The sequence below is a fragment of the Poecilia reticulata genome, linkage group LG10 (genome assembly GCF_000633615.1).
Source record: "Poecilia reticulata strain Guanapo linkage group LG10, Guppy_female_1.0+MT, whole genome shotgun sequence".
Classification (NCBI taxonomy): domain Eukaryota; kingdom Metazoa; phylum Chordata; class Actinopteri; order Cyprinodontiformes; family Poeciliidae; genus Poecilia; species Poecilia reticulata.
The window spans coordinates 22,969,754-22,987,387 of NC_024340.1; the positions used below are offsets into that span (position 1 = coordinate 22,969,754).

Genomic DNA, 17,634 nt, shown 5'->3' on the forward strand with positions numbered 1-17,634 from the left:
ATGCAATAAGATTTAACTGACAATAAGCACATGCAGTTTCGGTCTCCAATAGAATATCTGCCACTCACAAACAGATACGAACCGAGAGCTTTATTTTACCTTTGAAAATAACGCAGGGTCAGCAGTTCTGCAGACAGTGGTCAATGCTATTTGGAGCTTCATTTTGAACTTTGAAACAGATTTCGATACTTTCTTGCCTTTTCCTTGTTTCCTCCTGCAACTTCAAGCATCTACCTACATGGTTTGCATGTAAGCAAGCAGAGTTCACCTACATCAATCATGAACCTTCACAAGCAATATTTCAATCGGAATTGCTTTAACAAGGTAATGTTTGTTTTGGTTTCTAACGTTTTGAGCCACTGGAAGGAATATTTAATCTGTGTGCTGAGCTCAGCAGTTTGCCAAATAAAATCTGGTGTCACTCAAAACGCTACTGTGCATGGTTAGTGTGTGAAAATGGCTCTGTTGGCAGTGCAAAAGTACTTTTCATTAACCTTTAAACATAAGGCACTCTGACACTTCGATTTAAACTCAGTACCGTGTGTCTCCATTTCCTAATGAGATAGAACTGAAAAAAACAAACACAGCCATGACTTCATCATCAGGTGAGACAATTTCTTTAACGGTCTCTTGGTTGGAGAGTTTTAAGCAGCCGTACCAAGTAGCATGAGTCCTTGTTTTCTGCTGGGAGTTTTTAAATGAATGCTACAATATGTCTGGTGATACTCGTGTCTACTTTTTTGTTTGTGTCAGTGATTTATTCAACCAACAACAGCAAGTATTTTTAATGATGTACGGTGGGAAAAAATAAGTATTTGATACAACACTGGTTTTTCATGTTTCCCCACTAACAAAGAATGAAGAAGTCTGTAATGCTTCTTATGGAGCCACTTTTAAGTTGCTCTGGAAATGTTTGACGTCATTCTCATGCCATGAAAACCCACAACCCGTCTTCAATAATCTTACTGAGGAAAGGAGGTTGTAACCTGGAACCCAAAATGTAACAATGGCCCATCTATCCTCTCCTCAATATGGTGCAGTTGTTCTGTCCACTCTGCAGCAACGAGGTTCAGCAAGTTGTTCCTCWTAATGGCCAACGCTTGCATAATTGGATTTTAATGGACTTGAGAAGTTTCTGTGTCAACTCTTGCATTATTTCTTGGTATTTTGCATAACAGAAATGCAAATCAACCCTTTGTAATTGTAAGTGTGCAGAAACATGTGTCTTTAAAGTATTTCTCTGAATAAACAGTACCAAAGGTTAATTGTTTTTGATACTTGTTTATGCAAGACAGGGATTCTCCTCATTTGTTTTGCTTGTAGAGTATGTATGTGGCTGGGGTAGTACTAATACGGGGGATGTTGTTTTTCATATCCATATTTCAGATGTGGAGACAAACCTTTATGTGGGAAAAGAGGAAGTCCCGTAACTTAACTAGAGCAATTTGGACTATTTCTCTACATGTTGTGTGACCAAAAGCAGAAGCTGTTACTAAACAAAAAGATATTTATTAACAATTTTTTTTTTTTTTGTAAAACAATTTCAAGCTATACCGAATGTTGTATCTCTAACCTTTGCAATTGATGTCTAGATTTCAGTTGTATTTGAATTAGTTTGGTGAAGATTACAGTGTCATGAGGGAATGGGCTATGTTTACAAGAACATGGTTGGTGCTCCAGAAAATGTTTTTGGCTTGTAAAAAAGAATTAGACATTGTATTGCCTGAAGTCTGTGTCTTGCTGATAGAGGCTCATCCACTGTTGCAAAGATGTTTTTCTTGGTTATGTAAAAAACCAAATCAAATCATATTTATTAGAACAAAACAGGAGAAAATGATGGCCTATATTAATGTTCTTTTGGTTTTTGTTTAGTTGTTTTGTCCTACTTTACCTCTTCCTTTCCTGAGCCACTATTGCACTTTTCTGACTGCAGAGTAGTTGTCAAATTTCTTCTTCTCTTCCAAATTCTCTTTTGTCAGTGATGAAACCATCCAGTTTCTTTCGGCGTGGCACTCTGTCGCAATCAGCATGTCTCTGAATCTTGGCTAAAATCGTCTCATGTTACTAGCAAAGTTCTTACCATTAATACTACTTTAAWTACAACGATGACATGCACTTTAATACTTGCAGAAGGGGAGCAATCCATCTATCGTCTCTTTTTATGTATTAGTATTCATCATATTGTATATGTAGGACACATTCACCCAGAGCCTGTTATAGACAGAATAAATACCCTTTATTGYCACAGTGACGAATGCATGGTTAGAATGACAGAGATGAACAGAACAAGGATCGCAACCACAACTGAAACTACAGGGTGGAGATGGATGCAAGCACATTTACAAACTTCACTCATTTTTTACTTTCTCAGCTGAATTTGCAAAACAGATAAATCATTTAAACTCCAGAAAGTTTTTTTTTTATATGTACAATATATGGTGCAATAAGAGAGTGGTACGTTTTCTGTCTACTGTTAAGCCCTAAGCTATACTGTCTGTTTTATTTAATGTTCAAAAGTTAGATTACTCTTYATGTCCAGAGACCATTTAGAAGGCTTGGTAAGTCATGTGTGTCCCCATATCATAAAGTTACAGATAAATCACACTCAGAGAAGCATTGAAAGGGATAATTGCACACTGCTCTGCTAAGCAATTRTAAAAATTACTCTGAAACCCTGAGAGCTACATTTATTGGCACCCCGTTAAAAATGTGTAAAAAACAAATAAATTTTTTTTTTTTTAATTCCCGTAGCCTAATCTCACGTTGAAAAATGTAGAAAAATACAAGCTCTAATTAGTTTAAGAAATTGCCTACAATTGTCTACATCCATGATTGTCCAGCAGTCCTAAACCCTTTGAAATTAAATGTAAGTGACACATTTTTATATTCACAAGTTACTTTTTCTGTTAATTTGAAYTTCTARAAACTTCTCATTATTAATCCATGACTTTCTGCCTCTCTCGATACGACATGACAGACGGTCATTTCTTTTAGCCACTGGCCACGACGCTGGATAACGAGGCATATTTATCTTGCCTCCATGCACAATGAGTAGGATGATGAGGGAAGTAAAAAAAATAAAAAATCCACAGCTCAGTGCTGCAGCAAAGAGATACATTTATGTTGTCAACCACACTGCAACCGTCATACCGTCATATCTGCTGTATGTGCTAACAGATTGTTTGGGGTCAGAAAAAGCTTTTTCTATACGACCAACACAAACATAAAAATGTAGGGATTGTTAAGCTAAGCTAGGGTTAAAATTAACTGGGAACATTACTTAGAACTCATCGTATCATAATAGATTAATTTATCTAAGGCTTTTTACACATAATAATTCACCATGGGTGCCAATAAATGTGAAGGCCCTGGATGCATTTTGCTGTTCTTCGTCCGTTGTGAGACTTTTAATTATTCCTATTTGCAGAAAAAAAAATTGATACTTAGGACTTTAACTTTAAAAGTCAATAGAGTCCCATTAGATACCAGTATGTTGTTTAATACCATGTGTGTTTTAAGACCGTTTCCCATTGGATATCTTTTTAAGCCAAATTTATCAACCAAACTGGATTAAGATCGTCGTTATGGATTCTTTCAATAATTTAATTGTTCTTATAGATGCTTTTTTTCCGCACAGCTATGATATTTGATTTGAACACAATTATCATTCTAAAGTGAAATTATTAGATTCCGCTATTTATTTATGAAAATGCATAATCACAGTTAGTTTCAGTGGTTAAATTAAAAACTTGGTGAATTGACTGATTTTATATTGTGCCTTTCAAGTCAAGCACACAAATATATATAGAGTACAGACACATTCACTGATTCATACTCACACAGTTATACACCAATACATGGATCAGGAGGCAACTTAGGGTTAAGTACTTTGCACATCAGCATTATGACAAGAGGAATCTGAAATCAAACATGCAACCTTTCGATTAGAAGATGACTGCTCTACCACTGAGCCACAGTCACACTAATGTGCTCACTTGTTATGATACATTACACTGGGAAACAATTGCATAACTTTACTAGATTTAACACAAATGTTTGTGCATCCTGTGTTATGGCCAAACATTTGAATTATTAATAAACATTGTCAAAGTGGTCTTATGATATAGTATCTATGTTTTGGCATTGCTTGTTGCGGGAGCAAAGTCTGATGCAAAACACAAAGTGGAAAAGTCAACAGCTATTTGATAACCCAAATTAAAACCATACAACATTCACAGTGATCTGATAGTTTCCTTTGTTTCCAGTCAAAGTCTTTGGTCTTCTTTTCTATCCTGTGGTAGCCTGGTAAAAATCTGACCATCATTCCACTCTGAATCCTCTGATATAGACACATGATTGCTTGCCTAAGTTTTAAAGAGGGAGTAGGAATGTCAATTCATCTGATCAGCAGGGCAATATATCAATAAACTGAAGCAATAGCTTCAATTTGTTTGAAGCCACTGCCATATTTCTGTAAGTTGTTGATAATATTAAAATTGAGAAAGCAAAAAATGCCTAAAAATAATTTTTCCGTGTATCAACATTGCATTTAAGATTTACATCATTTGCAAACAGCTGAATTTTATGTCTTAATCTTACGTACATACTAAGTTTTTAATAACAGGATTGTATTTTGTTTATATCTTCTCATATGTTTAAGTGTTTACATTATTTAACAGTTGCTTATTATGACATGATTTATTTACAAAGTTGCTGAAGAAAATATTATTTTTCTAATGAAACACTACAAGCCCATCTCAAAACAAATGGCTGCCAAGTAGGTGGGTCAGGGAATACATTTCTCACTGTCTTTGATTTCCTTTCCAAATCTCCCTTTAAAGTCTGATTATTTACACCTCCTTCCTTCTCTGTCTTTCAGCAGCCGGTTATGTGAAGTCCTTGGAAACGGCCTCAATGAAGTTAGGAGCTGACATCAGGATGGTGAAAGTGCAAATGATGGAGAAGAGAGAGAAGGCCACCAGACACAGTCGGTCCACTACGGCAGCTGCAAACTTCCACTCGCTGCAGATTGCCTCAGCTTCGTCCTGGTCCCGAAACCTCTGTGCAATGTACGACACCTCCTCCAAGATGCGCACGATCTCCGGTGGGGGGATGCCAACTCCCATCCCAAGACTTCCAACACCACAAACTCCCCCCGGCGGCTCAGCCTCGTCACCCAGAGAGCCATGAGTGCGTCCGCCCAACGTGACTCCTGAGTCACTGGAAGGTGGGCAGTGTGGACTCTCCATGGGATGGTAACTCCCAAAGTAGAGACTCATGGAACCATTGGAAGTGCCTGTTGTGCAGGGTGGGCATGACGCCTGTGACAGAGGCACCGTGAGGCTTGGCATTGTGCCCATCTCAATGGAGCTGGTGCTGGAGTGATGCTGGGAGGTGTGGCGATACTTGTACTGTGGCCTCTTGCGCTCATCACCAGGTTGTTTCATGCGGAGGAACCAGGCGCACCAGTTCAACAGAACCACACGAACCTGAGAAGAGACAGACAGTATCAGCATTTTTTTTTATGTCATTGATATCCTAGTGCATGATTTAGCAGATATGGTTTGCTCCACTCACTCACCCACTTGGGCATCTTGCCCCCATGAGGGTCGTGATGATGAAACTGAAGGACTATGACAGTCACCACCACAGACATTCCCACAATCATCATTGTGCTGGCAAAGTACTGAGCTGTTGGGTAGAAAAATAGTTCTATAAGTTTTACTGCAAACTGTACAGTATAGTAAAGTTTTTCCCAATTCTGGTTCTTGTGACGTACCACTCTGGAGACTTCAGATACTTTATTCTTCAACACACGAGTTAAATGTTATATTTTAAAAGAGGCTTTTGCAGATCTTGATACCAGACGGCTGAATAGATTTACTCCACTAAATTAATTACTGAATTTGGTGCTGACGTTACGGTGCACCTTAAACAAAAATTAAGGTGAAATTTTACACTATAGATAAAAGATGGACATAACTCTAGCCACAGCATTGCTTGAATGCATTTGTCAGCCTAGACTTAAGCATTTTACTGTAGCCAATTGTGTATTTTCTGAGCCAAAAAAGAAGTGCAGAGTTTTATGCCAGAACCCAAGGGCATTATGTACTTGGGCAGCAGTCCTGAATTAAAAACAGACCTGTCCATGATAATTATTTCATCTAGGCTTAAATTTAGGTTTCAGGCCAACCTTTACTTTAGTAAATTATTTAGTTTATTTAGTAAACTAAATAAATGTTATGCAAAGGTCATGCTGTTTCCATCGGTGACAACAACAAATATTGGATGCATGAGGTGCATTTTTTTCTTCTTTTGACCCAAAAGGAGACTCCCAAGATATATTGACTGTAAATTTGACATTTAAGATATGATCAACTAAAAGCTAGGTCCTCAAGAACATCCTGAGTCAGTCACACCTATCAGTCACACCTATGACTTTCAAAAACTGTTTGTCTGCTTTACATATTTGTTTTTTGACTACAACTTCCTATTCTTACCTCTAAGAATAAGAGGTAAGAATGATAAGAAGCAGAACTGCACAACAAAATGTCAAGTACCAGACTGAAATTTGTGAAAAGAGCTCATGCTTACATTAAAATTATTGCTACGTTGAAACAAAGTATAATGAAGAGGTGAATAGTTTAAAAGCTTTGGACAGAACTACAGAAATATACCAAAAATACCAAAGTCAAAAAAAAGTCTCTTTCCTTAAATTTTGCTTGATTCTTTCCATTCTGTATTTACACAGATGTAAAAACACTGTATGCACAAGCAGACATAAAATGAAACCCACCGATAAGCGGTACAGAATCAGATGTGGCGGGCATAATCTCTGCTACCAGAAGCATGAAGACAGTGAGCGAAAGCAGCACAGTGATGCCTGTGTGACAAAGACAGAGAGACACAAGGGAAGAGAACAAGATCACAGCAGCTGAATATGTGATCGGGGTCGCTGGTGTGTGAAAGTCTTCCTGTAATTACATATTAATGCAATCGATTTTCATGACAACAGTCATTTGTCAGTTTGTGGCTACTTGATGTGCCCAAGGTTGCTTAAAAAACCCCAGAAACACTAACATGATGTTTATGCTGATGATTTTCAGAGAGGATTTTACTGTGAAATGACCACCATTACTTATAATAATAACAGTAGCTATTATTATTATTATTAGTAGTAGTAGTAGTAGTTGTACTATTCGTTTATGACTTTCTGTTGAACATATGTTCACAATGTTTACACTGGACAAGCAAAGTGGTAAGTCTTCATTTGTAAGTTGCTTTGGATAAAAATGTCTGCCAAATGCTCCAACATAAACATTATCTGATATGTTCACCGCATCTAAAATATGGTTCATTTGTGCTTCCAGTAATCTCCTCTCACCCAGAGAAATCTTTTCTCCAGAATCTGCTGGCAACAGGAAGACCAGTAAAGCCAAGCCAGAGATCAGCACACAGGGAATGAGCAGGTTTAGTCCGTAATAAAGAGTCCTGCGGCGCATGGTGACTGTGAAGGTCACATCAGGATAGGGCTCCTTACAGCACTCGTAATACAGCTCATTACGCTTGGCTGGCACACCTGTGGGAGAAGCACATCCACAGAGGTAACGGTGTCTTTTACAGCTGTGGTAAAGTCATTTAGGTCAAACATTTTGAAATAAATAAAAATTGAATCTAAATGTGCTAGAAAGACCAGCAGAAACTTTGAAACGGAGAACTAAACTGAAATGCATAACTTGTCACTTTTGCAGTACCATTGTGTTTAGTGTAATGTACCAGTTTAAATTGGTGGAAAAAAATATATAACAAACATATATGAAAGTGCAGCAAACCGTTAACCTCAACATACATGACTTTGGTACATGTGAGAAAACACGAGAGTTTGGATTAAATTAAAAAGCAGGCAGAGAACGTGTATTTTAGTAGGTCTGTTGTTGGGGATTGAACCAACAGTCTGAAGGTTTAAATGCCAATTATCCGCCTGCTATCCAGCATTTTCCACCAGGAGTTAATCCTTTCTATTTACCTACACCTTAAGGTTATTATTGATGTAATAATGGATGTCTACCCAGAGAGAATGTTATATTCCTATACATAAATAACAACCCTTCATACAAATTCTGACCTTAATCGGATAATTTTTAAGGACACACTGAGATATTGGCTGGTGAAAGGAATCTTCTGAATCATTGCTGTCCTAATCGGTGCACAAACAGTCTGAAACTAAAAATTTGATGTTTAGTCTCGTCAGAGAAAGCAACTCAAACTACGTGTTAATTAGAGGCATCAGCAACACCATGCTTTAGTGGGAAAGACTCAAAATGAGCGTTTCCAGTATCTCAGTATCAGAAGTGGCTATGTATAATTTATGGTCAATATGAGAAACCCCTCCCTCAGATCACTGAGCTGAATCTTATTTCCTTGACCCTGAAAACTTTCAAGTGAAGAACTCTGAGTCTGTCAGTGATGTAAGCTTCACCTTGTCCTTATTTCAACTTTGTATTAAAAAGTTATAGAGAGAGAAAAAAAGAAGTGGCTGAACCATTTCATTTTTGATGGAAGAACTCTCTCACCTTCAATGCAAACTCTTGAGATGGGCAGTGCAGAGCTCACATATGGTGTTGCTACATGCCTGCCTGAGTGTCACAAAATCCCATTGCATACCATCTGCCCCTGTCTGACACCCATTTCCCGCTAATTGTTACAACAGGGGGTCTTGACACAAGGATCATCTTCTGAATTGTCCAGGGTGGAAAAAAAACAGCATGGAGGGTTTTATAATTCCGGTCATATTCATTGTTTGTCAAACAAAAAAACCCAGCACTAACACATTTTTGTGATGAATACTAGATATGTGTTATTTTGATTTTGAATAAAATGGCTTTCCACAACCCACACTTTTCCAAGCATGGACACTTTGGAAAGTGTCCAAATCTCCAACCATTTCTCCTTCCTTTAGATTACATATTGAGAACGTGATGCTGTTTTTCCTCCTCTTAAGTATGTGATGGAAGGAGTTTGTTGTTCTTCCTGAGCAGTGAGGCTATAATGAAGCACTTCACAGTTTCATGATTTAAAGAAGGGGTGTACCAAATGTGTTTCATCCATCCATCCATCCATTTTCTTTCACCCTTGTCCCTCAGTGGGGTCGGGAGGGTTGCTGGTGCCCATCTCCAGCTAATGTTCCGGGCGAGAGGCGGGGTACACCCTGTACAGGTCGCCAGTCTGTCGCAGGGCAACACAGAGACACACAGGACAAACAACCATGCACACACACTCTCACACCTAGGGAGGCCAATTAACCTGACAGTCATGTTTTTGGACTGTGGGAGGAAACCAGAGTACCCGGAGAAAACCCACACATGCACAAGGAGAACATGCAAACTCCATGCAGAAAGACCCCAGGCTGGGAATCGAACCCAGAACCATCTTGCTGCAAGGCAACAGCTCTACCAACTGCGCCACTGTGCAGCCTCAAATGTGTTTCAGTTCCAAATTTTTAAAGACCCATTCCTTTATTTTAAGTTACAGAATTATTCAATCAGATGCAATAAATTTGATTTTATATGTTACTTTTATTTCAGTAGGCAGTAGGGAAACACATTATGTAATTACACACAGATATTATCATATCTGTTAGTTATGATAGCAACATTTATGGTTAGGCTACTTATATCAAAAAACATTTTTAATACAGAAATATAAGCCTGATCATAAATATGTTTATATCAGCATGAAGGTTGTTATTTTCAAAACATACTTTTAAGCTGAAAACGATCCTCGCTGGAATGCATATTCTAATTTACAGATTGTGACTGTGCAGAGGGGCTGATCTACATTTATTCTTTTTGAAGTCTCACGTTGCATTTTGATCTGTGTTGATTTTTATTCAAGGCTTTGGCCCGTGTAAGAGTTTAGACAATCTTTAAAATTATCTCTCCCCACTGCTCAGCTCCAGCGATGTAGCAAACATCGATGCCCACTTACCCACGAGGTCCCACTCTCCGTTGGGTATGTAAGTGGATGTGTCCACATCGAGCATCTGCAGGTCCAGTAGCCAGCCGTTGTGAGTCCATGAGCCGAATTTTAAGTCACACTTCTGCACGTCAAAGGGGAACCAACGCACATCGATGTAACAAGTGCTCTTCAAGATGCCCGGGGGAATGTACTGACAGTGACCAGAAGCATTCACCAGGACATTGGTGTGAAATGTGGCATCAAAGCGCTCATCCGCACTGAGAAAGGACAGAAGGAACCTTTGTAAATTTCCTGTTAGCTGATGTTCAAGGTGAAGTTCAACATATTTAACCCTGCAAAAACAAGATGTGCCAGTCATCCGTTATAAATAATAAATTTATTTAGTTTTTTTGTGCTTTAGGACAGATATTTGAAAACTCCAAAGTAATTTTTGTTCAGATTAAACAAAAATGTCATTATTTGTTCAATGAAATCCACTGTAACCAAATCAGCAAAACCAGATACAAAAAATTTCCCCAAAGAGCTGCTGAAACAGTAAAGGGTTAAAACTGATCTGGTCTCATTTGCATAATTTTAAAACATGAGCCAAAATAAATTATTTACCAGAACAGCGACTAAATTGTATTGGTATTAAATTAGCAAGTAAACAGTCTGGGTTATGCAGTCGCATTGGAGAAAAGCCTTCAGATTCCCTCTGCTCTGGGACTCTGGTTAAACTCTAATTTAGCTTTAATGAGTTGTTCTGCTGTTGCCGGTGAGAGTTTGAACCCTGAAGAACCAAAGAAAAACTCTGAACTTCACAGTCCACAGACTAGAAAAAACTTGAAAATATGTAAAAATTACATCACATTTCTACTTTAAGACAATAATGTCACCAGGGGAAAAAAAGCAGTGCTGGAGTATTTTGTTCTATATTACTATTTTTCATATATTTGGGTGTACTACTATGCTGAAAATAAATATTCCAACTCACTGTTAATTCCCTATCAAGCAACTTTTAAAAATAATATGAATAAAGTATGCTTTGAATGGGCAAAATAAGAAGGTCAAATGTCTATATTAAGGCAGTAAAAGGTAAACAAGGTTATTCAAAATTAGTAACAATATTGATTTGGATACTATCATTAAAAACTGCTGCATATTTGCCAATGGCTGTATGAAGACATTCAAATCTGATACTATTTGTCTAAACTCTGCTTCTCTTGCCATTAGAGGCATCTTTTTTATCTGCAGTGACATCTTGTGTTCATAAAGAGACTGCAGTTAGTGTGATTCTCATGCGGAAACAATATAAAATGGCAATTTCAGTTTCTCAGATGACTGGCTTGAAACATTGAACTTTTACGCAATATTTTAATTTTAGAGATTTTTTATTTCCGTTCAAGACCCTTGGGTTTCGACATAAAGTGCTTTTTTTTGCAATGTACACATAACAGGTGTTAGAAATGCAAATGGACAAGTGATATCCCTGAGAGAGTGGGGAGCCCAAAACCCCCCACAGACACACTCACTGGAGAAAGAGCACTGTGAAAACCTCAGTGTGGAGGAAGAGGGAACCAGACGCTGATCCACAGTGACAATGGTGGTAGTGATGGTATCCTGCACTGTGGGACATGAGTCACCAAACTCCTCTCTCACTCACTCAGCACTCGCTGCTATCCACACACACACGCACATGCACACACATGCACGCACGCACATGCACACACACGCCCACACACACACACACACGGTAGGATGTCTGGAAAGCCAGAAAGGTAAATTCATAACAGCCTTTTCAATTGAATACACACTTTCCAACATTTCTGTGATCCAATGTGGCTCAGATGGTTTTACAGAGACGACCATAAAGAGTCTTAATTCAGTATAAAGACGGCTTTGCATTATTGACCAGTTAAGAATAATTATAATAACAACAGTAGTATTAATAGATTTTAAAATGAGCTTTCTAAGCTTATTTTATCATATATATGTGGGTTTGTATATGTGTGTATATTAAGCTGTAATGATTCCTCAAATGATTCAAGTATCTCGATTATTAAAACTCCTCAAGGAAAATCTATCTGGCTTGAAACTTCGTTAATTTATGTTTTATTATTTGGCGCACCATGTCCAACCGGGTATTATTTGTGCTGCGCAGCGCTCTCACTTCCGCCTGAGTTGTTGATGAAAGCTAAGTGTTAGTAGCATAACATCCAATTTTCAAGTTTTCAAGGATTTTATTGATTGATAATAATGTTTGGGTTTGTATCGTTTTTTGAGGGACCTATAAGAATGATAATGTTACGAATATCTTTAAAAGTTACCCTTCTAGCATATTTCTTAACCATGTAAGCCCTAGAACGGTGGGTTTCTTTTAACACCGTAATAGATTAACGTTTGACAAAACAGAGGTCCATTATGTACAAAATTTCATATCACCCTTAATTATCCAGTCTGTTAACATAGGAGGGGAAGCATTTTAATTTCTGAGCTTGTCAATATCTGCATCCCCTGTCTATTGTCCTATTGATGTGAAACTTATACCAGTAGCTCATAGAACAAGTAAGATTATGTAGCAAAGGTGAAATCCCTCTTAACTCTTTATTTCTTCAGGTTAGCAGGAGGGTGAATTTTTTGGCAAAACAAATTATTAGCCTCCCAATATCTGCATGCCCTGTCTATTTCCCCCAAACATTGTCCTACTGGTATGAAACTTATACCAGTAGCTCAGAGAATAAGTGTTATTATGTAGAAAAAGTTATTTCACCCTAAACTCTATTTCTCCATGTTAGCAGGGGATGCATTTTGACAAAGCAATTTATGAACCTGCAGATATCTGCATGCCCTGTCTATTTCCCCTATTGATATGAACTCACAGGGGATGCATATATTGGTATGCTAATAAATTGCTATGTCAAAAAATGCATCTCAAAGCTAACATGTTACATTGTTACAGGTTAATTTTATAAACTATATAAAAGTAACTGTTATGGATGCTCGAATATGAAAAATTGGTCCAATGTTGATATCCGATAGTGATACTGCTGTTATGCAGGATTTATCAATATTTTATTTTGGTACATTTTTTAATCCGATTACTCAATGAATCATAAGAATAATCGATAGAACACTCGATTACTAAAATATTTGTTTACAGAGTTTAAAAACTTTAGACGTGGAGCAGATTACCAAGCTAATTTATTTTACATAATTTCTATTATARTAATACATACTAAAATTTACTTTCTTATTTAATGTTGTATCTGTTTGAAAAAATCTGTGGCAGTTCTTTTCTCATTAATGTTATTTATCTTTTGAAAATGTTTTCAGTTTTTTTTTATTAAAAATGGGGGAAAAAAAGACAAAAAAGAGGGTTTTATTTCTTCCTGGGAGCTTCCGGTTTTTCATAGCTGAGAGCACCTTGAGGTCAGTGCCTCCAACTCAAGGCTGCGGTTTTGTCAGAACCATCCATCCATACATAACTCAAAAACTAAACGGCCCTCTGGGAAACATGATGTGAGGCATTCTGTCTGACAGCCTTACGGTGGCAAAGTTCACTAGCTGCAAGAACAAACTGCATAGACAATGAGAAAAATGTTCCCAACTTAAAGTAGGAAATATTTAATCCTGTAGATACAGATCCGTAGAGCTGAACGGCTTAGTTTTATCTTAGAATCACAGAGAAAGAGCAGGAAGGGAAAATAATGATTAGTCAGGGTAAAGATCTGTAAAAGTAAATGACCCACTCTTTTCTTACGGAAATCCCCATTAGGAGTGCTCATGCTATGACTAAAACATGAGCAGCAACTTGTGTATGTATCACAACTTCTTGTGTGTACTGCAAAGCTTTTAGATACAGCCATTCATCCATCCATGCAAACTTCATGCAGAAAAAGCTGAAGGCAAGATTCAAACCCAGGACCTCCTTACGTCGAGGCAACAGAGCAACAACTGTGGCGACAACAGCCTGATTATATAGTCAGGCATAAACTCAATTCTTCTTTTTGGTGCTATAAAAAGCACATTCCTGACCAACAACAAGCGTTTTTTGATAAAAGAAAACAAATTGAAATAGCTACCTTAAAAATTTGTGAGCCTTTTGCCAAACCTTTCTATCACCTGAACAGAAATAATCTATATGCTCTACCGGAGCTCAACGTCCTTCATGTGCCTCATCGATCTCCAGTCAAGTGAAACCATTGACCACTGACATTGGAAAAGGACATGAGCAGCTTGCATGACTGTTTTAGAAGCATATACTGTACTTTGTATGCAAGCATTTACTCCTGACACACACGGGCATTCAAAAATAAAAGTCCAAGCATGGACTCCCGGACATCAGGAGCCAATGTAGGGTTCACTGTTAGATCTATTAAATGTAGTTGAAGTTGTAGTTGAATGTAGTTGCCAATAAAACCCAGAGGAACCTTTTTCTTAATTCATAACTGGATCTCAAAATGTAGGCTGCTCAAATCTGTATTATAATATCACATTTGCATCACTCAGTCGGGAAAGAAAAACGAAATATCTTCCATTCTACTTGTCAAACTGAGTCATTCTGGCATCAGATACACAGTAATTACTGAACTGGAACATCCTGTTTGATAATCGTAAAGCAGAAAAGATGCAAACATGGTGATTAACAACATATTTTCCCCAGGCAGTATGTATAGACTCGTGGTGATTAGCCATATGATTTCTCCAGGCGGTACATGGACACAGTGTGAATGGTAAATGCATGACTCCATAAATGCGTTAGAACCTTCCTTGCATTAAACATCATTGTGTTACTCATAACAACACAGCTGTCACGTCAGGACAAAATAGGCAAAAATGAATCAAAAACATTATTTCCATCTCGTTCTGCTTTTAACTAAAACAAAAGGCCTTTATTGGGTCTTTATTGGGATCGATTCTAAAGTTGTACTGAATAAGCTAAAGTAAAATTCCTTTGTCTGGGGTTTGCCTAATTAAATTAAAATGCTTACTTTTTGTAAATACAGTACAATGTAAAGCATGAGTGCAAAAGTCCAGTCCTGCCATTCTTCAATTTTTAGATCTCCAACAAACCTGAATCAAATGAACTGCTCGTTATCAGCATTCATTCTGTGCCTTGAGAAAATTTAGATATTTGATTCAGGATTGTTGGAGCAGAGATGCATCTAACTCTATGTTGTAAGACAGTAGCTCTCGAGAGCTGGACTTAGGCACCCCTGAATGTTATAAAGCTTAAAGATTATTCACAAGTACCCATGACTTCAGAACTTTACAGTCACAAGTTTGCATTTATGTAAACAATAATATTGTGATGCCTTGGCACTAGCTGGCAATAACACTTGCATCAAAATTTCAGGCAAATAACACATAGAGTATGACTAAGGTTTCTGAAAGAAGAAAAGGAAGAAATAGAATATACTGTACATCCAAACTATTTGGATAATTTTGAGTTGTTTTCAATTTAGTACCGCTATCTACTGACAGTTATGGTTCTGTGGGKTTTTTTTTATGTCAATAACCTGACTGGTAAATAAAGGACCCGTTTTCAGGTGTAGGCCCATTTCCACTGAAAGCTATTACACAAACAAACTTGAAAACAGAGCTAATAGATCAGTTTTCAACCAATTTTCTGCACCAATTAGTTAGAAAGCACATTTTTACAGAGTCCTACATCTTAAAGTTCTACATCTCTGCAATCTTAAATACTGGAACACATCAATAAGATGGAAAAATCCCCACTCGGGACGGCATTTTTAACCTTTCTTCGCCTTTAACAGTTTTCTGTATAGTAAATAGTTTTGCTACGTATGGGCAAAATGTGTAATTTTAGCTTTGCTAATATTAATGAGAGCATAGTGTGTGGGTATGCTCTCACTAGTTCAAAACATCATCACACATTGTAATCACTTTAAATGCACTTCCTGAATTGATCTCCAAACTGAGCTCTATGAACATCATTAATTTCAAATTAAAAGCGGATCAATGAGTAAACTGATTGCGAGTTCTCATCTGAGCAGCCTAACAACAAGTACATCTGTCTGTTGTTCAACACAGTCACACTCCTTGTTATTAGTTGCATTCACTGTGTAATGATGTGTGGTGTGTTATTACCTCCCGTAATTGCGTTATAATTCATTTGTATACAAGGAGCAGGTAATTAATTTGTTCCATGCAAAAAGCTTCTTCCACATTTCTGTTTATGTGTACAATCAGATTTTAAGTGTGAGAAGAGTTTACAGTGAGCCTTCATCAACAGCCCATATAAATGCTGAAAACAAAAAAAAACTTTCATTTTCTACTAATGGGAAGCTGTGACCTCGCTGGCATGACTGTAAACTAAATGTCTGCCTGTAGTCTCAGTTCCAAGCAACCATTTGGGCCAAGAGGTTTGGCCAAAACCAGTACTAGAACCTTCAGAGTCAAACTGAAACTGTGCCTGTGGGATGAGGTCATATTTTCCAAATGCGAAACTAAAAACGTTTGGCAAATCCAAGACTGAATGAACTAAAATTATTTATCTGGACTGACAAACACATATGCAGTTAAGGGGTTAAATCAATCAATAGGTGAGTCACGATGACAGTAAGCTGCTTACAGGCATTACATAAACACACGGCAACCAGTTGTCCCTGGTCAACATTATGATTATCACCTTTCATATCTAGACTGTGTCATGAGCAAAAAGCACCCAGGATGTTATACTTGAGACATCTTTACATACTTATATAAAAGTTTAACTTAATTAAACTCGCTGTAATGATTATGAGCAACATAAAAAAAAATATCTGCTGCCATTTACTGAGAAGGTCAACATTTCCTGAAGTTTGATTTGTTCTTTTCACATCCAAGAAGTTAGCAGAGTAACAACACAACAGAAGCCATCTGTGAAACAAGAAAGGTTGACCACAAGAGGAGAGCAACAGTAAAATGCTGACACTTTGATAGGCTCAGTTAGATGAAATGATTTATAAAGGTCAGAAAGAATAAAATATGGCGCAAAACGCGGATTGAATAGAGTGATTTATAGCGAGGGGGTGATTCATGAAAGAGAGAAGGAGAGAGACAAAAATAGATTGTGATGAAAAGAGAGATGGCGAAGGAGGATGGGCAGAGTGGGAAAGTGAAGGCTCATGGTGAAAGGCAGGGATGGGACAAGAGAGGGGTGTAAGCAGAGAGATTATGGTAGGTAATCCTCATAGGTCTAAAAGCTTTGCTTTTAAATGTGGGTTAATACTCCCCAACCTTTGTGTTTTTCCATGTGATGTGCATGTAGAAGTGTGTTTGTTTGGGGGAGATGCAGACATGGAGAGACTAATCTAAGGCATCTTTCATTCACTCAGCAACATCAATTAGGACCACCTGCAGTGAACTCTCTTTCAGCTTCAAATGGCTTCTTCAAGTTGAATCATCTTTAGTCATACAATTTCCACTCAGCTAATTGCCAAACGCTTCATTTCCTCCTAGGCATACGCTGTGTGGGAAATACCATTAGCTCTTTTGGAGGAAAATGACCTCACCTGACGAAAAGCACCAACATGATCAGAATCTCAAAGTGAAGGGAAAACTCAGCATCATTAATAACAATAAGCATATTCCTTCCTTCTTTCCTTCCTTCCTTCCTTCCTTCCTTCCTTCCTTCCTTCCTTCCTTCCTTCCTTCCTTCCTTCCTTCCTTCCT

General features: G+C 37.7%; 1 protein-coding gene across 1 annotated transcript in view; it reads right to left on the bottom strand.

Annotated features, from left to right (window-relative positions):
- Positions 1 to 2,214: 2,214 nt before the first annotated feature.
- Positions 2,215 to 17,634, bottom strand: part of LOC103471386 (neuronal acetylcholine receptor subunit alpha-7-like) — a 33,204-nt gene continuing 17,784 nt past the window's right edge. Inside the window, exons 5-9 of the mRNA XM_008420351.2 lie at positions 9,988 to 10,235; positions 7,385 to 7,579; positions 6,797 to 6,883; positions 5,582 to 5,691; positions 2,215 to 5,489 (exon numbers count right to left, since the gene is read on the bottom strand). Of these exons, the coding sequence (XP_008418573.1) occupies positions 4,887 to 5,489; positions 5,582 to 5,691; positions 6,797 to 6,883; positions 7,385 to 7,579; positions 9,988 to 10,235 (1,243 nt within the window). The 3' untranslated portion in view covers positions 2,215 to 4,886. The remainder of the gene's footprint in view (positions 5,490 to 5,581; positions 5,692 to 6,796; positions 6,884 to 7,384; positions 7,580 to 9,987; positions 10,236 to 17,634) is intronic.